Genomic DNA, 24,948 nt, shown 5'->3' with positions numbered 1-24,948 from the left:
GGCACCTGCCCACACCTGCCCACACCTGTGTCCACAGATCTTATTTTCCTGGGAGCTCCTGAAGATTCCTTTCAATGTTACAACTTTCTGGTCAAGAAGCTCATGTCTGATACAGAGTCTTAGGGCCACGATCTCTTAAATCAGCCTAAGGGAGTAACTTTAAAAGTGGAGATACCAGGCCTCCTGAAGGCTTGTCAGGGGCAGTGTGGAGGCCGCCTCCCACTTGCTGAACCTCAGATGCTGCATCTTTAAGAGCAGAGTTGTGGGAGTCAGGAGCTGAATGAACAGCCTGGACTCACAGTTTGTGGCCAAAGTGATTCTGTAGAGATGTCCAAGGTGACTTCACAAAAGGTCAAGAAAAGATCTTTGTTCTTCTGTTTATTTGCAAATGCTCTAAACTAATTTTTCCAAGGAAAGCCTGATCTGTCCCATGGCTTCCTCAAGGGCACCTCATCTAACCAGACACCAGAACAAATGGCCGTGGCTTTCATCATGCCAATGGCTATGACACCGTGTCCATCTGTCCTCCCGGTCACAATGGTGACAAAGCATGCTTGTCTGTGCACCAGCAAAGGAAAAAATTTGATTCTTCCAGTTTTATTCTGTGCAAGTTTCAGGATTTGCCTCAGAACTCCAGACCCGTGGCCAGAGCTGCAGCTGGACCAGGACATGCTGCACCTGGAAGAAAACGCAGAGAACTTTTTTGCTAAGTTGGTTGTTTCATGTAAAAGCCTGAAGTCTACCTTTTTACATACACCAGTAAAAATTTACAGCGTATTAATTTCTGTAAGCAAGACAACATGTCAGCTCACCGATGGCAGCCTACAAGGTAAGCGGAAGCTCTGATTGGAAAATTGCATCCTTGTCTGAGCTCACGGACACGGTTTATGGTGTGTGCCTTAAAACCACGCAGAGTCCACACTGCAGGACTGCACGGCCTGGGGCAGATGACCTCTCTACAGCCCAGTGTCCTCCCTTAGCACATGGGAGTAACCACAGCTCCTGCGCCGTCTGCTCCAGAGCCTGGGAGCCAGTGCAGGGGCTCAGTGTTCCCCCCGATGGGCGTCCCGCATGCACCGGCAATGCCCCCTGCGGACGGCAGCGAGAGGCACCAGACCTGAGCAGCTGTGGCCATGACCCACCTTGAACCCAAACCTGGAGGCTGAGCTGCGTCAGCCTGGACTGCAGATCTGCTCTGGACAAGGGTCTTCCCAGAGCAGACCCCAAGGTCGGCGGGAGGTCTGCCTGTCTGATGGGCAGTGAGCCAAGTACAGAAATGGGTCTTCTCCCAAATTGGACCTGACAAATGCCTGACCTTGAAGGAAAGTGTCAGGAGCATGAGGTTCCCATAAGAATTCAGTGAGCATGCAGCATGTGCACTGGGGCAAAGCTGGACCGCCACAATAGGCGAGTCAGCAGCGGCCACACTGTTCGAGGGCGGATTGGCACGCATACTGAGTGCAGCCCACATTTGGAGAGATCCATGCTCACTTGCCCCGGGCCTTCCGTGTAAAAGACTCTCGACGCTGTCCAGAAAGCGTGGAAAGCAGCCCCAAAACGCATTTCCAGAGCCTCCTGCCGGGAGGGCCTTGCACCAACCCTCAAAGCTGTTATCTTTTTCCCACAGCGTCAGTAAGACGCTTTCTGCCAGCAGAAAGGTCAATGACCTCTGTCTGAGAGGTTTTCTTAGAAGGAACAGAATGTTCTGGAACCCAGTGATGACATGTGTGTGCCACTTTGCAGGTGGACGTAAGCAACCCAAGGGGGGCATGGGGCACTTGACCTCAGTGAGCCTGTGAGTGGCTCTTGTAATGGAAGCTTCTGGAAGCTTTTGGCACATTGGCTAGAGTGGATGGATTCAGGAGGGGCCGGCGCCTGGTGCCTCTTAGCTGCCTGCTGCAAGCCAGGCCATGGGCATATCGTCACCCTGGCCAAAAGGCTGCCCCCAACCCAGGGAGAGAGACATTCTGCAAACCGATTCAGGCCAGCGATTCTTCAGAGAAATTTCCCGTTGCTTTACCACAACCACAAAGACTGTGGAGCACAGAGGCCACTGGCAGAAAACAGCGGCCACACATTCCATCTGGGAATCCGCACTTGACGGGGGGGGAGGCCCTCCTGGTGGGAGGGCCCGCCAAGGCGCAGTGAGAGAGGACAGGGGGGGGGGGAGTGGAGGCGCTCATCCTGCTGTTGGCCATCGTAGCAAAATACACAAAACTTGAGTTTTACTGTCTTGACCCATTTGAGCCTGTGGCAGCTCATTGGTGCCACTGCCTTCAGTTCTGTTGCCAGGGCCACTCCGTCACCTCTGCTGGACCCCATGCCCACCAAGCGATCCCCTCTGTGAAGGTGGACGTGCCGGCCCCAGGCCCCCGTCAGGGCCGCCTCACATCCTGACACCAGATGTGTGTCCCGCAGACAGCAGCGATGCAGAAGGTCCGCGGGCTCTCACACCCTGCCCCACTCAGCTCTGGGCCAGACACTTCCGGAGTGGCTCCCAGAAGCCGGGGACAGTGTCCCAGGGTCACTGATTTATCATGAAGTCACTTGAGCAGCCAGAGGAGGAGGTCTGGGAAGACCCGGAGTGTGGGGGCGGCTGTGGCATGCTTGTTCCAAGGGGTTTAGGGAGGGGCTCTGTGTCGGGAACCCGCATCAGTAGGAGCCGGGCAGAGGCCAGCATACATGCACACACTCCACATGACCTGCGGCGAGGGCTGTCACCCAGGGTTTGTCTTCTGATCGGCCTGTTCCACTCACACCATGTCCTCAGCCACACCGCAGCAGGGGTCAGAATTCCCCTCCTTTTTCAGGCTGAATAATCCACTGTGGATAGACGGCCTTTTGTTTACATGCATCTGTTGATGGACCCTTGGCTCTTGTGAGTGGTGCCTCTGCAAACAAGGGTGAACACACTCCGGTTCTCCTGGACACGCCGCGGGGAGCAGGGCTGCTGGACCACGTGGTCATTCCTTCTACTTTGTAACTGTTGGGGGAGCTGCTGTACTGTTTTCACAGTGGGGACAAGAGAGCGGTTACCCCTGACGCATCCGCCTCCCCAGCTCAGCTGTCCTGTACACAGCAGTGCCATCTGTGGTGGGACCCTGGGGGACGGGCTTCTGAGACCAGTGACTGTATCCTCACATGGTTTGTGAGGGTTCCGTGACCTCGTGGTGGCGGAGTGTCCTTCACAGAATGGTCGGTCCTCGGGAAGGACGGGCAGGCCATAACAAGCAAAGGAAAACAACTTTCTGGGAAGACTCTTGGAACTCCTACAAAAGACAAGGAGTTTTATCTGAGTAAGACTCTCCCTTTCATCATTTCTCCCTTCACCCCCTCTTCCCATCTTCCCTGCTCACTGGTCCACAGTCCATGCAGAGCTCTTCAAAGACAGCACCACACCAGCTGCGCGGCTGGGTGCCCTCCAGGGGGCTGTCTGTGCACGCCCCTCGTCGCCAGCTTAATTCCATCATCCTGGTCGTTCCTTCCTGTGCCTCCTCCCCGACCTCGTGGCACCTGGTGCCCAGGCAGGTGCACACAGAACACACACCATGCAAGTGTCTTTCACTCCGGGCACTTTGCTCCAAGAACACAAGGTAGAATATTCTTCAAACTCATGCTGTTTCTTCCTTTAAAGAATAAAGTTCATTTTCGGTCATGAAAAAGCTCTGCCTGAAGGATCACAGGAAAACGTCCAGTGCAAAGTGAATTGAAGCAAGGCATTGGACAAAGTACTTCTCATAAAATGTCTCCCACAAAAGCCAAGTAAAACCTGCATTTTGATAGACTTGAGAAATAAATGTGATGAGTTTCATTGGAATGAAGTACAAAACGTAACAGAGAAGCATGATTTTGAGCAGGATTAACTATATATACCATTAGGAAGCAAGAAGAGATTGAGTCCGGGGCGCCTGGGTAGCTCAGTTGGTTAAGCGTCCAACTTCAGATCAGTTCATGATCTCACATTTTGTGGGTTCGAGCCCCACATCAGGTTCTGTGCTGACAGCTCAGAGCCTGGAGCCTGCTTCAGATTCTGTGTCTCCCTCTCTCTCTGCCCCTCCCACTTGTGCTCTGTCTCTATCTGTCTCAAAAATAAATATATAAAAAAAAATTTTTTTAAGAAGAGATTGAATCCATACATAACCCCAACATTTTATGTTAATTGCTGTCAAGTTCTTTGATTAAAAAAATATTTTAACTAATTAGAAAAACATTAGTCTCCAATCAGAAACCATCCCCCTGGGGCCTGCATGGCCAGTGTGCTTCAGACGAGTTCTCCGGCCTGGAGAACAGTGGACACAGGCTTGGAGAAGGAGGGGCAGACAGGAAGCCAACCGGGCACTGCAGAGCCTGGGAAGAAGTTTGGGACAAAATCCTCCAAAACCGGGGACGCCAGCTCAGATTCACCAAGAATGAGAGTGAAAATAGCATTCTGGAAAACTGAAAGGTGTCCCAAGAATTCTGGGAATGACAGGTGCACAGGCCCCAGACAGCAAACCCGCGTCTACAGGCTGTCGGGTCTCAGGCCGCATGGAGCCTGAGGACAGCAGCCTGCGCTCGGCTGTGTGACCGCCCGCAGTTGACCAGCGGTGTCATCCCAGCCACGGGGAGCAGTGGGAGCGTGCACGCGGGCACCTGCACATTCTGCAGTGCTCCAGTGCTGCTTGCTCCCGCAGGGACCCAGGACTCCATCCTGTAAGCTGGCAAGGACAGGGCGGTTGTGGCCAGCCCCTCCTAAGTGGGGGAGACCGCGGGATGGCCCGCTGTTTCTGCAGAGACACAGGACAGGCATGCGCAACCCCGAGAGTCACGGCGCCCTCTCAGATGCTGTCTTTTCGACCCCATGGAACGTGCGTCCTGAGCCCGAGCCGTGTGCGCCTCGCTGGCTAGGTTGAGACCAGAGAGCAGCTTCTGGAGCGCTACATAGGAGCAAACAAATCTGTACACTTGCTGACTGCGACTGGGTGTAACCTGTCATTTAAACACGAATTAAGCCACAAACATTAAATGGACAAGTTAAATAAGGCATTACTTAGGAGTAAGCCATATAAAGTGAACTTAAAGAGTTCTATGTATTTAGATACATAGAATACATGAATTTTTACGTACTTAGTTACATAGAATACATAGGAATATAAAACAATAGCACATTAGTTTATGGTATTTTCAAATACAAGCTGTTTTTTAAATATTTTTTAATGTTTATTTTTGAGAGAGAGACAGAGTGCAAACTGGGGAGGAGCAGAAAGAGAGGGAGACACAGAGTCTGAAGCAGCTCCAGGCTCCGAGCTGTCAGCACAGAGACCCATGCGGGCTTCAACTCAGGAACCACGGAATCATGACCTGAGCTGAGGTTGGATGCTTAACCACTGAGCCACCCAGGCGCCCCTCAAGTACAAGCTACTTTGAAGTAAGACTTGCCGTATGTTCAAGACCCAACGCCAACTGTCCCAGCTACTGGCAGGAGCGTCTGCATTCCTGAGACTCCGTGTCCCCATCTGAAAACGGAAATGATGGCCAAGTGCCCTGTAAAGACGTCATAAGGACGTCCTGTGACCACACAGGTGCCATGTGTCCTCAGGGTCTGTTGATAATTACTGTTCGTGTCTGGGCACCGTATCACCGAAACCCCACACCGCACCACACTTCGTGTGGCATGTCGTCCGGTGCATTCTCTTAACTAGGGGTTATACCTTCCTGGGCGAGTCTCCCCCTTTTGCCACAGGGAAACAGATGACAGACGACTGCAGGACAGGGCTTGGCTGCCCCCCCCCCCCAGGGACATGTAGACTCTGAGTCCTCCAGACACCACAGCAAATGCTTCTCACACCCAGAAAACTAGTTTTTGAAATATTATCAGACATCGGCAGGGAAGCTTCTGGGTTACAGAGGACACACGGTGATGTAATGGGCTGTGACTCAGGTTAGCGTGTGTCTCGGGGAAGGAGCGCTGTCACAACGTGTGAAATCACCAAGCAGAGGTAGCGAGAAGGCAGGCTCCCGGTGCGTCTCAAGGGGACCTGTGCGGGCTTCTATTGCAGGTGTGAATTTACTCTGGATTTTTAGCAGGAATCGAGTATTACTTCCACATCACCTTTCATGTCTTGGCAAGTCCATCATCAATGACTCAGCCTATCGGAGATCATTCTAAATCCCTTTTATCTTTTACAAAAATATAGATGGTCTTCTAACACATATCCTTGTGGCAAATTTTTCAAGCAATGCAGTGAAAAGCAAAGCCCTTCTGCTCCCTTGCTCACCCTGGCACCTTGCACACCTGTTAATGATGGCGGACTCACTGCTGCCTGCAAACGTCACTCTCCTCGTCTGAAATGCTAAGGGCAGTGCGGCTGGGGGGCCCCAGAGGGGGTGGCTTCACCCAGGCAGCGGTCCCCCAAGGCCGGGCCCCGGGTCTCCAGCAGAGCCGCAGGGCGGCCCCCCTCCTGCTGGTGCCCCACGCCCTGCCAGGAGAGTTGGCCGCCTGAGGGCATGGCTGCCCCCCGGAACCCACCCCCCATGCCAACCACCACTCAGGTCATGTCAGCCCTTCCACACTGGGTGTCTTGCGCACACACGTCTGAGTGTCTGTCAGCAGGAAAACTTCCGGATCTGGGATTGTGGGTCCACAGGTGTGGGCTGGGGGGTAGGGAGCTGGGAGCCCAAAGCCAACCACTCACCCAGTGACTCTAGTGGGAGCAGCGTGACAGACAGCACCGCTTGTGTGAACAGGCTGGTAGTGAGGGCCCCAGAGCGCCTGCGTTTCTGGTGCTCCTGATGCCAGTCAAGGAGTGGGGGGCGGGACGAATCACCCCATCTGCCCTCTGGTCCCAGCTGCACTAAGTGAGCGCTGAGTGCTTTCACCTGATAAGACCCAGACCTCACCCAGAACACAGACACAGGGATGTCCCCTAAAGCCTGGGCCCGTGTGGAGCCGGAAGCATCTGGGGCACCCGGTGAGCCCAGGTTCGGATGGGCATCACCACGCCCAGGATGGCCCGCCTAACTGGTCAGCTAGGAACAGAGGCCGGGCCGCCTCGCCCCAGGAGCAGAGGCGAGGAAGCTGGGGCCTTGCCTGCCCTCCGCAGCTGCCCGCACCCCTGGGGCTCGCAGACATGCAGCCAGCTACCCCCTCCAGGAGCATGCTGTCCCGGGCCCCCGCCAGCTGCTGTGACACTGCCTCCCCACGTCTGCGGCGTGTTGCTGCTATTTTGGATTGTTCCCTGTGCAAACACCATCTCCGTGCATCCCACTGGCTATTGCAAAGTAACAGCAGGACACATCAGGAGGGAGGGGCTCTGGGTTAGCTTCTGCACCCAGCTGTCACCCGTGGAGTGAGGAAGTGCATCATCTCTGGGGCCAGGCGTCCGTCCCCACCAGGGGGCCACCAGAGCCCCAGTGGGGACCTGCCCGACACTGGCAGGTGGCCCGGCCATATGTCGGCCACCCCTGCATTGCTGCACTGGGGTGTGGCCCGGGAGACGGCATGCCCCCGGGGGCGCAGCGGTGCTCCGCCTCCCCGGGTACCAGCTTCCTGTCTGGGTGTTGGGGGATAGAATCCCGGGGCCTCTGCTCTCCGCCACACGTTAGAGTCCCAACCCCAGCACATCGGATATGCTTAGAGACAAGGTCCTTACAGGGGGGTTAGTGAGGTGATGTTTCCAGAATGGGCCATGTTCCAGTGGGGCTGGTGTCCTTATGGGACATGCTGATAAGGACAGACACAGAGGGACAGCCACATGCAAACAGCCCACGGAGACCCCTTCCTCCCCGCCAGCACCCAGAGCTCAGACCTGCAACCCCAGGGCTGTGAGGACGCATCCCGTGGTTCGAGCTGCCGTGTGTGGTGACTTGATGTGGTGCCCCAGCAAACCGAACCGCAGACGCTCTCTCCTCCCCGCTTCAGGCTCGCTCTCTACTCCGTCCCCCTCCCTCCCTCCATTCATTTACACTTACCGATGGCAATAAATGCCAGGCTTTCCCGGGCACTGCCGACAGAACCAGGAACAAAGCCAACTTCTCTCAGAGTCCCCCGCCGCTCCCTTTAACCGGAAGTCTCTCTCCCAGACGCCTTCCTGCTCGCACGTTATCTGCTGCAGGAGGTTGTCCGTGTCGCATCTGCAGTCAGGCTCCCGCTTCTGTGTGCCTGAGATTCACGTCCAGGGTCCCGGTAGGGAACCTGCCACACTCCACAGAAACGGTGTTCTCCTGTGTCTTCCTAACCGACGGGCAGCACGCCTTACTTCAGGTCACACCTGTGAAGCACAGAACTCCGTCCCGAAGCCGTTTGCAGTGTTTATTGGTTGAATCCAAGAATAAATGCATCATTTATTTTACTTATATTTTACTAATATAAAAAAATTCAATTGTATTGTAAATTAGGCCTCTGTTTTTACGACCTCTGCAGAATTGTTTTTTGTTTTGTTGTTTTTACTGTCCTCACACACGCACACAGACCAAAACCAGCTGGAGAGGACATATGTTCCCTCAGACTGAAATTTGATCAAAATGACACTGAATGGACAGTTTCTGTTCTCTTTTGTTGTTTCCCTACGTTGATTGAATCGACCGTTTCACCCTCATACGAGCTGTGCCTCTGAATCCGTACGAACAAACACCTCCTCCGTTTTCCTGAGAAAACGCTGTGCACCTGCAAACAGTAGTCACTGATATCTACATCCTCCCCTGGAAAGCATTCAAGTGCATTCATTGACCGTCACTGCTGGGATTAGAGAAATGCGCCAGGGAGAGGAGATGTGCACTTTGTCGTGTGTGGACTCCAGGGGCATTCGCAGAAGCCGATGGTTCTGAACGCAGGGGACTGTCGCACTCACCAACACGGCGTCTCCTTAAAATGTCAGCATGTCTCCTTCTGTGGGGACCGTGTTCCATGCCATGCAAGGAACTCAGGCACAGGAGAATGGGCCCTACCCGATGGTCCCCCACGCTTGTCCCTCCTGCCCCCGGACAAGACCTGGCTTGAATTCACCACCTTTCCCGCGGGCCCATCCCTCCCCGGGAATGACAGTGACAGGAGGCCGGATCTGCCGTCCCCACACATCCCTGCCCCGCACCCGATGGTGTTCTCAACACGAGGACATAGTGCGTCCGTCCCCTCTGAGAGGGTGGCAGCAGCACTCGAAACAAGCCACGGGTCACACGTGTCACCCTCCTAGCGGCCATGTGCCAGGGCAGGAATCCATTGTCTTTCAGGAACAGGAAGCGGAGCTGCATTTCTGTTACACTGGGGAAGGGGCGGTGTGACCGTCCGGGGTCCCAGGGTCCCGGCACCCAGTGAGCTGCCTCTCACCCACGCTCAAGGTGACGGGACATCTCAGGACAGAATCGTTCTGAGATCTCATGGAGGTGGGGACCTGAAAGGACACTGGGTGCATTTGGTTGTCCCCACCCAGCATTCCTTAAACGCACTACGTGTGTGATAGGGAGAAATGCGCTGTGCTGTCCACACTGTCACTGAGAACAAGTGTGTGTCAGGACGCCGCACCATGCAGTTATTAATGTGGCACATCCGCACAACCTGCAGAGACCTCGGGATGCCTGTTTCTGCCGGATCCTTCCGGGGCCCTGATTTCTACGCTTGTCAGTGTTGGCAAATCACATTTGCACCATGACTCTCAAAGTACCTTAGAAAGAGGTTCTTGTCGATGGTACATTTCCAAATTCCAGTGGAATGGCTGGGGTCTGAACTCAGTTGGGAGGGGGCACATCTCATTACTGGAGGTTCTAGAATATTCTACATGAACACTGACAAAACACTTGTCCTGGGGCCTCCAAAGACCCCTGGACAGGAGCGGGGGCCTTTCCCAGTGTGGCTTTACTTTAACAAGCACCAAAATGTTTTCCTTGTTGCTTTCTTAAAAGGACAAATTTATTTTTGAAAAATCTTCCAAACAGTTCTCTCTCCTAGATCGTCTTTCTGCAGTTGGGTACGTGATGGAGGCGTTCTAGGAAAGTCCTGTGTTTTGTTCACAAGGCGCCAGGTATCACTGTGCAATTCACAATATGAAACTGAGTTCCTAAGGGCCTTTAACAAACCGGAAAACTGCGGTACCTGCTTACCGTCCACTAGTTTTCTCTTACCCCTTGGAGCACTGTAAATTCGCTGGAAAGCAGGACTAAGTATGCAACCTTCCCTGTCTCTCCTCTCCCGGAAGATTGTGTGACACAGGCCCCAGGACAGGGCTGGGAGGCCCCCGCTGTGGACCCTCATGCAGGCACTCGAACGTGGAGTCCAGGACCTGTCTGCCAAGTTCTGATGTGTTTGCTGAATGTGGTGAGGTGAATACCCCCAGGAGGCTGACGGGGAATGACCGCAAACTGGAAACTACTAGAAGGTTCAGTGGACTGCAGACCCTTGTTCACCCTCCGTGGGGCATCCGTGCAAACTCCATACTTGCCTGATGCCAGATAAGGCCTCCTGCCAAGTCACAGCAGTCATCAGAGGTCACGGGAGTGCCCGGTCCCCGCCGCAGAGGTCTCTGCATGCTCCGTCCCTGCACTGAGAGGTCACTGGAGCACTCTGTCCCTGAGCGCAGAGGTCACCCATGTGTCCCGTGCCCAGCACAAGTCAGTGACTCGTGTGTGAGTTTTCTCAGGACACAGCTCTTTGATGACAAAATCCACAACCCTTTCCTCTGCAGGCTATGGGACGGACTGTGTTACAGTGCACATGTGCACATGCTTCTGCTGTGACCATTGTCCTGTCGGGCACAGGAGGGCATCTTCAGTGGGACAGGTGCGAACATGGGCTGTGGCAGGCCACGCCCGGATCAGGAAGGCCAAGGGTGTCACACAAGATGCAGGGAGCTCAGGAGGAGCACGGAGATGCTGAGGAAGAGCGTCTGCAGCGTGCTCCTCACCAGCACACGTGAGCCGTGCCAGATACTACTGACTGCATGCCCCTGTGTGTGTGCGTGCAGGGGTGTGAGCATGCCTGTGTGTGCGTGTGGTGTGCATGAGCGTGCACGTGTGGGCGTGTTAAGTGTGTGCGTGCATGAACATGCCTATTTGTGTGTGTGCATACAGGTTCTGAGTGTGCACGCAGGTGTGTGTGTGCGTGCACGCAGTTTTGTATGTGCATGCTTGTGTATGTGTGCAGGGTGTGTGTGGGCATTCAGGAGTGTGTGTCTGTGTGTGTGTGTGTGTTGCATGCAGGTATGTGTGTGTGAGCAAGCGTTTGTGTGTGCTATTGGCCACGTGCCTCTGTGTGCAGGTGCATGCTTGTGTACAAGTGTGTGTGCATGAGCATGCGTATTGTGTCTGTGCAAGTGTGTGCTTGTGGTTGTGCCTACATGTGGGTATGCATGAGCAAGCATGTGTGTGTGCAGATATGAGGGGGCATGAGCATGCAGGTGTGGGTGGGTGGGTGAGCGTGCATGTGTGTGTGCACCCAGGTGAGTGTGTGCGTGTGCGTGCGCCTGTGCCAAATGCACAAGGCTGTGGCTACATTTAAAAATGCATAATCTCAGAGTTTCAGCAATGACCTTGGAGGACTGCAGCTGGAGAAAGGTGGGTCCAGGGCCAGGTTGCGCTCTGACCTCACAGGTTGTGTCCTCTCTGCATGCGGAGAGACTGGAAGAGCGAGAGGTGGGTCCCAGCCACCAGGAGCCGCTGTCAGGAGGTGACAAGGGGGCCTGGCCTCCTGGGAGAGGCAGAAGCCAGGCTGCGGAGCCAGCGAGCCAAGCCCACCTTGCAGGACTCCAGCCTTCCCTCTCCCACGTGCTCGGTCACACTCCCAGCCCCAGCAGTGTCCCCTCCTGCCACCCCTAAGACCCCGGGGTCCAGGGTGATTCTTCCAGCCACAGGGCCTCCACCTGAGTGACCTCTATCCTGCATGTTTCCCTGCAGCCGTGACCTGAAGTCCCACAGCACCGTGTCATTGTCCCCAAAGCGCCCTCTCCATTTCAGCACTAACTGTGCCCACGGGCATCCTTCCTGGCAGCAGACGAGCACAGACCCTGAGGACAGGGATGGCTTCACAGACCCTCGTCCCCGTGGGCCCACAGGCCTCAGTCCTGCCTCCGCACATGGGCAGCGGTGCCCGCGATGACCATGACAGGGCGAAGGCTTCACCGAATCCTTCCCGTTTGCCGCCCACATCCGGATAGCGCAGCCTCTGCCCCACGTGTCCCTGTGTCCTGTGGCTTTGGCACCAGAGGGCAGAGCCACCTGCACTGGGAAGGTATGTGGGCTCCTGAGCTCGGGGCTGTCCCTGCATCCCTGGCATCCATCACTTCTGGTTTGTATTGTGATGATTTATGGACACGTCTCATCTGCACTTCCAGCCTGCCTCGCGATGTCCTTGTAGCTTCGGAGAAAGATTCTTAATTTTCTTTCTGATAGGTGAGGGGGCATTTGCAGAGTAGGCCAAACCAGGAGAAAAGCCCAGGCCCTCACCCCATGTGGAGGCCGCCGCTGAATCCATGTTCTCCAGGGGCACAGCCCTAGCCCAGAACTCATGCCGACAGCTACCAGCCATGAGCCCCTCTGGTCTTCCTGGGTTTTATCACAAAGGACTTCCTGACCTTGCGAACAAGACTCAGGCACTTACGTCCCCGGCGCCTACAGACAGGGCCTTGATCGGGTAGAAGTGGATGGAAGGAAGCAAGGCCGACAGCGTCCTTCCCAGTGCCGTTGTTTCTGGACCTGCTCAGTGACATCCCTTCGGACTGAATACAGTGACCACAAGAACTGGCCCTCCTCAAGGGGAAAATCTGGTGGGTTTTCACTCTGGCTGAATTTTTCACTTTCTATCAACTCAACAAGTACAAACTCATCAACTGGACAGGAGACACTCTCTCGTTGCGTAGGTGCCGTGGGGGCCAAGGGCAGGCCGCACCAAACCACGGCACTCGGGGGTATTGCTGCTCCACCTAGAAGCCAGGGAGGACTGGACGCGGCCCTCTCTGCCCACCCCAAGCAGGAAATACATGTTGCGGGTGAGGGGAGCCCCCTGGTGGCCAGAAGGGCACTTTCTGGCCGAGAAGGCCTAGGAAGGACTGGCCCTGCCCACTCACACACCCGACCCCGCCCAGGCCCTTCCCAGCCTCTGGGCACCTACATTCCTCTGCTTGTGGTCACAGCACTCCAGCCTCCACTGCCACCATGACCTCTGTCCCTCCAGAGCTTCCTGTCCCGCAAGGACCTGGGATTGCTCCTCACCATCTCCAGGTCGTGCACTCAGTCGTGTCTGAAGAATCCCGGGTTCGAGGACTCAGAGGTGACGTTGCTGGGGACGTCAAAGCCCACTACGGCCCCAGAGGCACTGGTGCCCAGAGCCTTCCACCGCGAGAGCCCTGTCTTCCCGACCCGTGTCCTCTCGCGGGACGCCCCCCCGTCACCACATCCAGCTGCGCATCTCCGGGAACCACCCCTGCCGTGTCCTTCAGCACAGACTCCAACCCAGGCCCCAAAGGCGTATTTGCAAAGCCTACCAGCTCGCAGCCTGAGAGTGCATCCCATACCCCAAATTCAGTGTCCACACCTGAACTGGCCCTCTTCGGCTCGTGCCTGATTCCCTCCTCCCCTGGCCTCCCAGAGGCAGCAACGGGATGTCCACGAGTCAGGCTGAGCACGGCCGGCCTGCCTGCTCTGTCCAGCGAGCCCAGGACTCTCCTCCTACAGAGCTCCCCCCGCCATCCTCCCTCTGCCAGGACTCTGATCACCCTGCACTGTCAGGGTGTCTGTCCTGTGGGTCTCGACATTCTCATGCTGCAGACCCTGATCTCCAGGTCACTTTACCTAATGGCTTCAGAACTCAATCTCAGTTCTTGAAGCCACTGTCCTGCTTGAGTAGGTCCTAAAGAAGAGAAGAAAGGAGAAAAGGAGAAAGAAGATTGTGTTCACACAGTAGGAACCCGAGAGACTTCAGGGGAAACAGCGCGTACATCTCCATTAAGACACCCAGAACGAAGGTCAGGATGGCAGCGTTACCGTTGGTGGGAGAGAAGCTCCGTGGACACAGGCTAGGCTGAGTGTTGGTGTGACGCTTCGCAGCCTGGGAGGAGGCCAAGCACAGGAACCCTCCTCCCGCAACTTCCAAGTCCACACGTCAGGTGCCTGTTTGGACAGACCCACCCGCGCACGGGGTGGGGCCTTCCTCCTGCACGGAGGCTCCTGGTTCACCCCGCTCCGGGAGAGGCGCCTGTTCACCTTCCAGATGGATGTAATGGTCCACAGCCTCCTGGCCTCAGCGGCCCACCGGGACCAGCAGGGGGGCAGGCAGCCTCTCAAGGTCAAGGTCTTCTCTGGGAGGCTAGGAGAAGAGGGGTGTCATGAGGGGCGATTGTGTCTGGCCTCTTTCTCGACACACACACCCTCTTTTCCTCTTTCTGGCTCGCGTCCAGGGGCTCAGCCTCACGAGGACCTGAGGAGGCCACACTTGTTTCTGACGGCGCACAGGAGCCTGGCACCAACCCAAAGCCGAGGGGGCCGCCAAGCTCCTGACGCTTGAGTGGGCACCAGAGCGTGAGAGGGCTTATAGGGCGGCAGCCACGGCCCAGGGGAGCCGCCGTGTTAGTCTGGGCGGCAAGTCACGGTCAGGGCTCAGACCCACGTTCATGGCCTCAGGCGCGGCCGTGGACACGAGTCTGTGAGCAGTCCGACGCCAGAGGCTCCAGGAGCAAGTTGCCCAAAACGCGGCTCTTGCGGGCCTCTCCCGCCGCTTGCGTGCTCTCCATCGATTCTGCCCTCACGATGAGGGTGCTCGCGGTCCTGGGCATGGCGCTGCTGGTGGCCTGCACACACGGCTGCCTCCCCTTCATCGGGACCCGCGGGGACCGCCTCTGGGGTGAGTAACAAACGGATCACAGTCTCTTGACCTGATGAAGGTACCGTCCGCAGTCAACAGGAAGCGTCGTGGCCGAAACGACGCCCCGTCGGGGCCCCTGTGCTGTTCTGTCGCGCGCTCCCCCCAGAGAACAGTGGCTCCGGAGGGCCGCGGGGTTACAGTTCTAGCTGAGGAGTGACTCCTGTCCTCTGATTCACCAGGAGGGTCTCCGTCTTACCTGCTCATATAGTTGACAAAAGTTTTCTTCGGGAGACGTGGCTTGCTCCTTTGCTACAAAGACTTTTCGTTAAATCATGTCTATGTGTTTTCTGGAGTTGGGACGCTGCAGTGTCCACCCCGGTTGAGAAGGGGAGGAGTTTAAAGTGATCACCGCTCAAATTCTGCTTTTGTTTGGCGAAAAAAGAAGGAAAAAGAAAAGGCACGGAACTTGAAGGGAGTCTTCCCCAGCACAATGGTGGAGGGGCGCCTGGTGGGTGCTCTTGCTTCCGGCCTCGGGGCTCCGACCCCCCCAGCAGGCCCCGGCCTCCCCCAGCCTGGCTGGACTCGCTGCTGACCCAGGGCCCCCCCAGGGGTGGGAAGACCGTGCCGCTGCCGGCCCACACTCCACATCCCACTACCTGTGATTGGGGGGCTCGGTGACCACACGGGAGGATGCACCAGAGTCCTTCACAGGCCCCCTGCCCCCCTGCGAATGTGCCTCCGCCCCAGGCAGCAGGAAGTGGGGGGAAGATCCATCAGGGTTCCGCGCGCAGTGCTGCACTTGGGGTACTGAATCCACTATCTCTGGGCGGTACCAGGAAAAATAAAAATGGACTCACACGTTTAAGCACCTCGAAATGAAAGTGGTCCCACCTCGCCCTCGGAGTCAGGAACCCAGTGCCTGCGTGCGGCAGATGCCCAGCAAATGTCTGTGGATTAATTACTCTGTCCTTTTATTTCATATTAAGGCCCTAGTTCCGTAAAACCATGGAAACAAGTTAGAAGTCACGCGGCTACCGGACAGAGCCATTAGGCATCAGAGACGCTCAGTAGAACATAAACACACGCGTGCACCACACTGTTCGTTTTGGAATCATGCTCTTAAATATCGGGATGTGTGGTTCCCACAGCCTCACTGCAGCAATTTTTATTATCATTTCCCCATCCTGAGAGTTTGATTTCTTTGTGCTTGAACTTTGAATAAATATAGAAAATACGTAAATAATGCACAACGCAGCATCTGACCAGACGGCTGCACTTTGGGGGTTAATTTATTATCAGCTGGAATATTTTGAAGCCGGCTTATTAATTATTTACTTTACAAGTTACCTACGAGAAAATATTTCTCTCGTAATGCTCCAATTTTACATTCTTTAATATGTGAGATTATTTTTTCCAGCTGACAACGAGCCTACAGAAGCTTTGAAACAAGATAATTATTCACTCATTACTTTCTTTGAAACATGATTTTGATCAGTCACATTTCACCACCGCCAGTGTAGATGATAATACGGCTCTACTTTTGCATGAGTCTGGGCAGGACCGGCGGCTTCGCTGAGCCGGCAGCCTGGGCATGGCCTGGGGGCTCTGTGTGGGGCGCTCTCCTGGGTGCGTGCAGTGCTTGGTCACCGCCAGGGGGGGCCCCAGACGCCCGTGTCCAGGGTCCGATCACAGCCCAGGAAGGTCCCAGAGGCCCGTGTCCAGAGTCTGGTCACGGCCCAGGAAGGCAATCTGGTTTGACCTTTCTCTTTAAACGAGCAATCTGTGGAAACAGCTGACCACCTTCCTCCTCCTGAAGGGCTTCCCCAGCTCCAGCTCTGCCGCATGAGATAATTATGTCTTGAGGAGAACTTTCTGGAGGGATGTACACCCCGTGGAAGCTGTGACTGTCCTTAGAAGGTTGGCGCCTCCAGATTGGATGTGCCACAGAACTCTCTAGAATTCAGGTTTTGGAATGAAACGCAGGCAGGTTTGAAGTCTTTGTGTCTGTGATGCTGGCCGAGCCCTTGTTTGCAGCCCCAGCACGAGCGCCTGAGCTCCCCGGCCTGAGCTGGCTCAGCCCCGGCGCCCCCGGGAGCGCTCCGCATCCCCTCGCGGAGGGAAGGCCACCCAGCACGCAGGCTCCTCGCTTCTCCCAGAATCCCAGGGATGATCCACATGGAGTTTTCACCTTCTTACAACACACTCAGAACAGACAGGGCCAGAGCAGAGGAGCGTGGGGAGGGCATGTGGAAGGGGCCCGTGTCGGGGTCCGCCACACGCGAGACCCTGTTGGACACCAGCGGGTGGTGGGGATCTGCTGGGGTCCCGCCTCCAGGAACCTGCTGTCTCCAGACCTGCAGACACTCCTAACAGTGTGAACGCACTTATTTATTCCTGCAAGGAAATCAGTTACATTTCAGGACAGAGACCGCCTGTCAAGCACACTCACTACTTTGTTTTCTGGGATACACTGTGCCTACTTAATTCCAAATATAAAAGTTTTATTCCTGGGGCACCTGGGGGTTAAGTGTCCGATTCTTGATTTTGGCTCAGGCCATGATCACAGGGTCATGAGATGGAGCCCCTCATCGGGCTCCATGTTGAGTGTGGAGCCTGCTTGGGATTCTTTCTCTGTCCCTCCCCGGCTCGATCTCTCTCTCAATATAAATAAACAAACATTAAAGAAGTAAAAATAGCTTTAGTCCTCTACGGTGTGTAACGTGTGAAAACACTCTGATAGTCCACCTGTTCTCACGACGCGTGTCCCTGGATGAAGTGTTGATTGCACACAGATCCCCTAGTAACTGCGGCGCCTCGAGTGCGTCGCCGGGAGAACGGGCCGATGATGTTCCCGTCTGGAACCTCACATTTTGACCTGGGTTTGGAATCGGGAATGACGCCCTCACCCCGCGGGGGACGCGGGAGCCGAAGAGCGCCAGCCCGGCCGTACAGACCAGAGCCGCTTGCTCCTGTGGCTCCGGAGGCGCACGTCCCGCAGCCAGGAGCAGACCTGGTGTCCGGCAAGGCGGCGGGTGACAGCCCGGCTGTGCCCTGGGGGACGGGCCCTGCGCGGTCCTCACAAGAGCTCCAGCCCCACCTCGGGGGCTCTGCCTCGTGACCTGATCACCTCCCAAAGCCCCTCAGTCCTCACACGGTTGCGCTGGACCCTAACCCTCAATATACAAATTTTGAGGGGATGTGAGCATTTAGACCATAGGACTTGTTAAACATTCCGAGCATGAAATAAAGTAAAATGGAAGACTCGTCATTGGAAACTGCTGGCATATTTAAGTGTTTTATCTTTTGTTAAATGCTCGACTTAAAATAGTAAAATACTAGGAACTCACCACATCACTGATTAGGTAGCAAAATACTCAGAGTTCTTCGGAATCACCCGTGGTGTCTGGACAAGTGAGAACGGAGGGCGGCCAGACCGGCCTCCGAGGAGGTGAGGGGGTGCGGGCCCGCTTGCTCCTCGCACTCTGCAAGGGGGAGCTGGCGCCCGCTTTGCGATGTGGGAACGGGGCCCGTGGGGCCAGCTGACCAGGACCCCACAGATCGGGCCCAGGAGCCACGAGCATGTCGCCACCTCATGTGGACTCGGAGGAGAAACTGAAGGCGGCAGAGGGTGACCGACCTCAATGTGCTTCACGGTGGGTTGTCTTTCTGCAGGGAAGGGCCGGGGCTCTGCTGTGACCCGCGTCGTGGAGGAGACCAGGCGCGCAGTGGACGAGGCCGTCTCCCGCACCCTGGAAAGGTGGGCTTACGGAGGCGGGGAGGGGGCACCCCGGGGGGCACGGGGCGCCGGGGTCCAGATTCCCCACCGGCCCAGCGTCTCCACTCTACAGATCAGGGGAGCTCACTGTGCTAATTCACCCGCTGGTTTCAGGGGCCAGAGCCGGAAAGAACCCATATTCAGTCATAGAGAAACACAGTGATCTTCCCGGCCCTCCAGGCCCTGAGGGCCGACTCCTCCCCGGGGGGTGCGACACAGGACACAGGAGGGGGGGTGCGGGGAGGCCGGGCCCGGCCCTGCTGTCCCCTTGGTGACTGGCCGCAGACCCCCGGAAGTCCGCGTCTCCGCCCCAAGGCTGCCCGCAGCGGGAGGGGCTCCAGGGACTCCGCGGGATATTTTATCGGAAAGTTTTGCTTTTTGAGAACCCTCAGTAATACTTACTACTCAGGCGGTATTTCACGAGGGATAGTGCCGCCCCTACTTGGGACAGCGGGCCCGTGCTGGCACTGGGGTCACCTCAGGTTCACGCTCCTTCTGTGAAGACAGACGCTTAACTCAGGGATGCGCATGCTGCAGCTCATCAAAAAAAATATAGTGGTCGATTAGCGATAAAGAATCAGCTTTGAAGAAGAATTTTAGTAATAAAATATTTTTATGCCTCAAAACAAATCTATTCTGTAGCTGAGACAGAGAACAGACGGTTCTCCTTAACACCGTCCTGAGTTGGAGCAGGGGTGACATGGAGTCCTCCACTCGCTCACTGGTGGTGGCTCCACGTTTGGGGAAAGTGGAGCAAAGACACAGAGCAAGGTCCCCACGGAGGGTCAGGGCAGCGACAGTGACGGGGGTGGGGCCTTGCCGTCCGGGCTAACGGGCAGCCCACCGCACTCCATGCCGATGACTGGGCCGCTAGGGACGCGGTCACCCCAGCCAGAGCTGCCGCGTCTGTGAGCCGAGACCCACCCCCTAGAGCCACCACACCCCTTCCCCACGCGTCTGCACGCCCCGAGGGGCCTCGGGCCACGCTGTCTGACCGCTGACACGTCGTGCACTAGATCCGGAGCCTTCGTACGGGACACACCACACGTGGTGCGGGGGGAGGGGGGTCCCAGCTCTGCCCCCACCGGCTCGGGGGCCCGGACATGGGGCTCTGGCTCCAGACTCCGCTCTCTTCCTGCCGTTGCTGTGGGGTTTTTCTTTCTGGACCAAAGTGGGTGCTTTCCCATAAAACCTTACTGTTAGTTCCTTCTCTGGCCGTTCCCTCCTGGAACCTTAGTTACGTGTAATTGTACCGACAATGGAGGCAGCCTCCTAACGTCACCAGGATAAGTGTCACCGGATCTGCTAGCTCTCCTGCCCTCACAGGCCAGGGGGCGGGGTGTCCCCGTGCCTCCCTTCTGCCCTGGAGGGGACCGTGTCTGTGATACACAAGCTGGCGGGACTATTGTGAAGGTGCCCTCCATGGCCTCCGCCCAGGTGCACTAACCAGGTCCGTCGGGGCGACCTCCTTGGGTTGGGAACTGACCTTTGCCCTTGGCCAAGGCGTTCTCCCACTGGGAGGGGAGGGTATCTGCCATCTCAGGCCCCCCACCCGGCTGTCCGTCCACACGCCTGCCAGGGAGCTGAGGCTGGCCTGAATCTCCTTACGGAACTCTGGGGGTGAAGAAATGGGCCACATTGGGCTTCGATGACATCATCAAGGCCACAGAGCGATAGGCTGGAAAGGAGCAATGCTCCCATCTCGCTGCCGGTCCAGCAAGGGTCTGGTCGCACAGAACCCCGCTCTGCACTCTGGAAATGTGGCCCCAAATGTCTTTTACCCCTTCGTGGGGTGGTGATGGGAAACAGAAACAGAAACGCAAGCCAACTACTCAGGAACGTAACTGGTGAGGTTCTGAGGTTTCCAGGAGTTTCTTCAAAAATTCTTCTATTTAAGACGAGTGTCCAACAAGGAGGAGCTGAGGCTACAAAGCAGACGGGAGTTTGTTGGGTCCGTAGGAATTTCGATGCAGGAGGGGCCAGAAGTGTGCTCTAGAGCAGGAAGGCAGGCTTCCCCTCCATGTCAAAGGAGCTGAGACGGCAGGACGCAGGTGGCCTGGGTTAGGTTGGGGGCTGGGCGCCGGCAGAGAGACACGCTTCCCTCTGGAGGGCGTGGTGCTGGGTGCCTGGCGCCACTGAGCTCATGCCCTCTGGGCTGGGGTGCACAGACCTGCCCCCCAGCGGCCCTGACACCCCTTGCCCTCTGTTCTCAAGCCTCGTCACACTAGAAATGCCAATATTTTCCCCCTGACGTGTACTGTTTGTCGATTACAGTTAATGGGCTAAGAAGCCATTAATTTGCTATTTGCTTACGATTCATAGAATAAATTATTGCATTTTAATATATAGTTAAGTTTAACAGAAATCCCCCAATGATTGCATGCTTGCTTAATTATTATCTATGAAACAATAGAACGTAAAACCCGAGTTACCTAAATAAGGTAATTTCTCAGCATATTCCATCCTGATCCTTGGAAAGCCTCTGGGGCCCCTCACAGGCTAGGACCCTGGCTCGTGCGCTGTGTGGGGTCTGCTGCCTCTGGGCGTTCTTCTAAAGCAAAAAGAAGAATCCAGCTGTGGGGTCCACGGAGGTCCCTGGAGCGACCAAATGCCTTTAATATCCTCACTCCCCAAAGTGCACAAGCCCGATGGCCGGGACTCGAGGTCATCCTGGCTGTGACAGGTGACCAGGGAGCAGCCTTAGTCCTGCTCGTCCTAAAGCAGAGGGAGAGGGACACTCAGGGAAGCAGACAGACAGACAGAAGGAGGGGAGCAGAGAAGGCAGAGGAGAGACATCCGGGGTGAGGGGACAGTAAACAGGGTCAAGGAAGGAAGGAAGGGCCCCCCTTTCCCCGGGCCAGAACCCCACCGTCTCAGGTCTGTTACCACATATTCTGGGCTCTGACCCCACATGCCTGGGGTTATGACCCCATGGACTCAAGGCCGTGACCCCACCTCCCGGGCTGGTTCACACGAGTGTGGACACTGTGGGCCATCACCTTTGTACTGAAGGCTATGACCTCACATACTTTGGCTGTGACTGCACGTCCCTAGGACTGTGACCACATAGGCTCAGGGCTATGACCCCTCATGCTTTGGCCATGATCACATGTATTCTGGCTGTGACCCCACATGCTCCCACCGTGAGCCCAGAGGGCTGGGGCCCAGGGGCTGCTGGGAAGTGGCCCTGGTGAGCCAGGGACCCGTGAGCAGACAGGTGAGCCTCGGCCGCTCCCCCCGCGCCCCGCAGGCCCCTGAGCCTCCCAGGGAGGGTCCCGAATGCCTCCACTCCCGATGATGACATGCCTTGAAGGGCTGATGACCAGCCGCCTCCTCTCGGTGACGCTTCAGCCGCAGGGGAGCTGGTAGTGCCGAGAGGCGCTGGGTCCCGGAACCTGGAAGGCCCTGAATCCTCCGTTTGGCCTTGGGGCCGTTTCCGATGTTCACGGTTTGCGGGAGAGAGTGTGTCACTCGGCGGGCGCAGCCAGGTCTGCGGTCTCTCGGGGGCCTTCCGTGTGCACTGGCAGGGCTTCAGGCCCAGCAGGGGTGGGGGGGCGCACCGTGAGGCTTCCGGATGTGAGAGGCCAGGAACGCCAGCCATGGGGGGGCCGCTTGGCACCTCTGTCGGGAGATTTCCGTTCTAGCACACACGGCTGTGTGGCTGCCGACCTGGCCCCGTGACCTCGCTCGGCTGCGGGCGCGCAGGGCGGCTCACTCACCCGCGGGGACCTCGGCAGAGGCATCTCAGGCTCTGGGTGCGGAGGTTTATCTCACACAGTCCACACAGGCCCTGTCCCCTCGCTAAGCCCGGAGCCCTGGCGAGCAGCGCGGTGTCAGCCCGACCCGGAGCCCGCCCCTGTCCACGGTGTCCGCTGAAGCCCTCAGTGACGGCCGACGGCCACGGCCACGGCCACGGACGAGTGACCCGCTCCGTGTCTCCTCTCGTGCACAGAGACCTCGGCGAACGAGAGAGCCTCTCTCCGTCTCAGTCGCTGTCGTTCCCCAAGCTCCCCGAGCCCGCCAGCCGCTCCGTCTCCCGAGCGGCCGAGATCATGGAAGCGTCTGTGCAGGCCGTGAAGAAGAGAGTCTACGGGAAGGCCAGGCGATCTCCCACCGGTGAGCCCCCAAAGTGCCCCCCGCCCAGAGCCGCGGCCCCGGAGCGGCAGACCCCAGGCTGGGTGGGACTTCGCGGGCTGCACACAAATGGGGTCCCTGCTCGCTCCCAGGACCGCCGTGGTGGCTCTTAAACAAACACGCTCAGGCAGGCATCGCCTGTGTCCGCGAGCACCTGGGAGGTCACTGTTGCCCGACCGTCCGAACGGAACCTGGGCATCCTGTGTCGTGGCCGGAGGGAGTGTGGGGCGGTTCCACCCACCCGGGCAGAACTCGGGGAGCTACCAGGAGCTTCGGAACCAGCAGGGACAGCGAGCGGTTGCCTGTTACTTGCTCAGGGCCTTGGAGAACCGGTGCGCCCGACCCAGACCTGGGCACGACCTGGGCACTGGCTGCCGGCTTGTGCGGCTGTTGGCAGAACAAAATAGACTTGGGCTCCCGCTGCATCGGGTGAAAGCACTCGGTGGGTGCAGGGCCCTGGGTTGGTGGCTGTCGTGGCCACGGGCACATTGTCAGCCCTGAAGTGGGCAACTAGAAGGCAGGATTTTTAAAAAACAAACATCCAGACTTCTCCAGTGTGGTGTCATGAGCTCCGGGGTCCCTTCCTCCGACCTCGCCTGAGACCCTTAACCCGAAGCGGTTACTTAGCTTTACAGTGAGGCGTGCTTGGCTGAGTCAGGGCCACCAGAGGCCTCAGACCTTAGACTTACCAGGCTCAGTGATTCATCTGACGTGGTTTGTTTCAAATCGCGGGGCTGAGCCAGGGCTCCAAGGGCTAGGGGCCCCGTCCCGTCCTGAGCTTTGCTCGGCCACAGGGGTGCCGGGCGTCAGACGTCGGGCAGAGGGGCTTGGTCCAGGGCAACACGCAGAACTGAAGAACCCCGTGACTTAGGGAGTTTCCCGTGGTTTCATGGTCAATGGTGTGGACAGGTGCAGACAATGTAGAACGTGAGGAAAGTAAGTGAGGCAAGCCACGTGGCCCATGGCCTCATCAGCACACGGTGCGTACAGCTGTGCCCAGGTGCTCTGGCGCCAGGTCCGTCCTTGGCGCAGCGGGGATCATGGTTCTGAGCGGCGGGCATGGCCCTGCCCCCACAGCGCCGAGCACTGCCGCCCTGACGTGTCTGTGCTCACCGTGTTAGCGGCGCACATTTTTCCCCGTCGGCGGAACAGAAAGCGTGGCCGGGGGCCCCTGGGCTGTGGGGCTGCTCAATGCACGTTGATGCTCAGAAGCTGGTTTTGAGTCTCCCCAGTTCACACTGGGGTGCGTTCTTCCCCATGGTGCTCTGGTGAATAGCGCAGGCTCGTGGGTAGCTGGTAGGTCAGTTCAGGGTATTATCTGGAAGATCTGTACATCTTGGAGAAGTGACTGAGATTCCTTACACGAACATGCAAGAAAGCGGTCCTTGCTTTGGTTTGCTTAATAAACAGCAACAGAATTGGAGAAAAATCAAATAAATAAGAGGCTGGTTTCTGGGGTCCTAATCTAGAAAGATTTAGGAGAAGGGACCCACTAATCAGTGCACGGAGAAAGGGTCCGTGGATGGACACACAGACGCTGCCAGCACGCTTCGGGGACGGGCTAGGACTGCGCCTGGCCGCCCCCCCCGTCTCACAGGGGGCTGCGGTGGGCACGCCGGGCAGGTGCCCCGCTAGGTGGCTTACCTCTGGAGGCTCGGAGCTCTGACTTGCTTTTCTGACCAGTCTCAAAGCACAGCTAGGTTCTAAACGCCCACCTGGCCGCAGGGAGGAGGCTCCCGGGGCCGCTGAGCTGCCGGCTTGACGGGGACCAAGCCCTCACCCCGGGGACAGCGAGGCTTCTGAGTGAACCCTGAATGCAGAGGCGGAGACACCCCGGGGCTCCGGGCCGGCAGACCCCGCCTCGGCAGGCCCGCGGTTCCTGACGGGCCCTTTATGCCCGGACGCTTCTCCTCAGATGTCCTGCCAGAGGACGTGCTGACCACGATCGCGAACCTGTCCGGGTGCCTGCCTCGCATGCTGCCCCCCAGGTGTCCCCGCAGCTGCCTGGCTGACAAGTACAGGCTCATCACAGGCGCCTGCAACAACAGGTGTGTCCCGACATGGCGCGAGGCCCTCCCGGGGCAGGCTGTGGATCGTCTGGGGTCTCCTCCCACCTCTGAGCACCAGGCCCCTCCCGCCTCGACCATCTCGCCTGCCCACCCAACCACCAGCATCCCCTGGACACCCCCACCCCGTCCACCTGTGTCCCCTGGACGCCCCCCCGTCCCCCTGTGTCCCCTGGATGCCCTCACCCCGTTCCCCTGTGTCCCCTGGA

At 57.2% G+C, this 24,948-nt stretch overlaps 1 protein-coding gene across 1 annotated transcript in view; it reads left to right on the top strand.

Annotated features, from left to right (window-relative positions):
• The window catches only part of TPO (thyroid peroxidase), a 50,576-nt gene that overhangs the window by 8,305 nt on the left and 17,323 nt on the right, over window positions 1-24,948 (top strand). Inside the window, exons 5-7 of the mRNA XM_029938583.1 lie at window positions 18,437-18,521; window positions 22,492-22,655; window positions 24,589-24,721. Of these exons, the coding sequence (XP_029794443.1) occupies window positions 18,437-18,521; window positions 22,492-22,655; window positions 24,589-24,721 (382 nt within the window). The remainder of the gene's footprint in view (window positions 1-18,436; window positions 18,522-22,491; window positions 22,656-24,588; window positions 24,722-24,948) is intronic.

Source organism: Suricata suricatta, chromosome 4, assembly GCF_006229205.1.
Source record: "Suricata suricatta isolate VVHF042 chromosome 4, meerkat_22Aug2017_6uvM2_HiC, whole genome shotgun sequence".
NCBI classification, from domain to species: domain Eukaryota; kingdom Metazoa; phylum Chordata; class Mammalia; order Carnivora; family Herpestidae; genus Suricata; species Suricata suricatta.
This window is presented reverse-complemented; position numbering and strand designations above follow the sequence as displayed.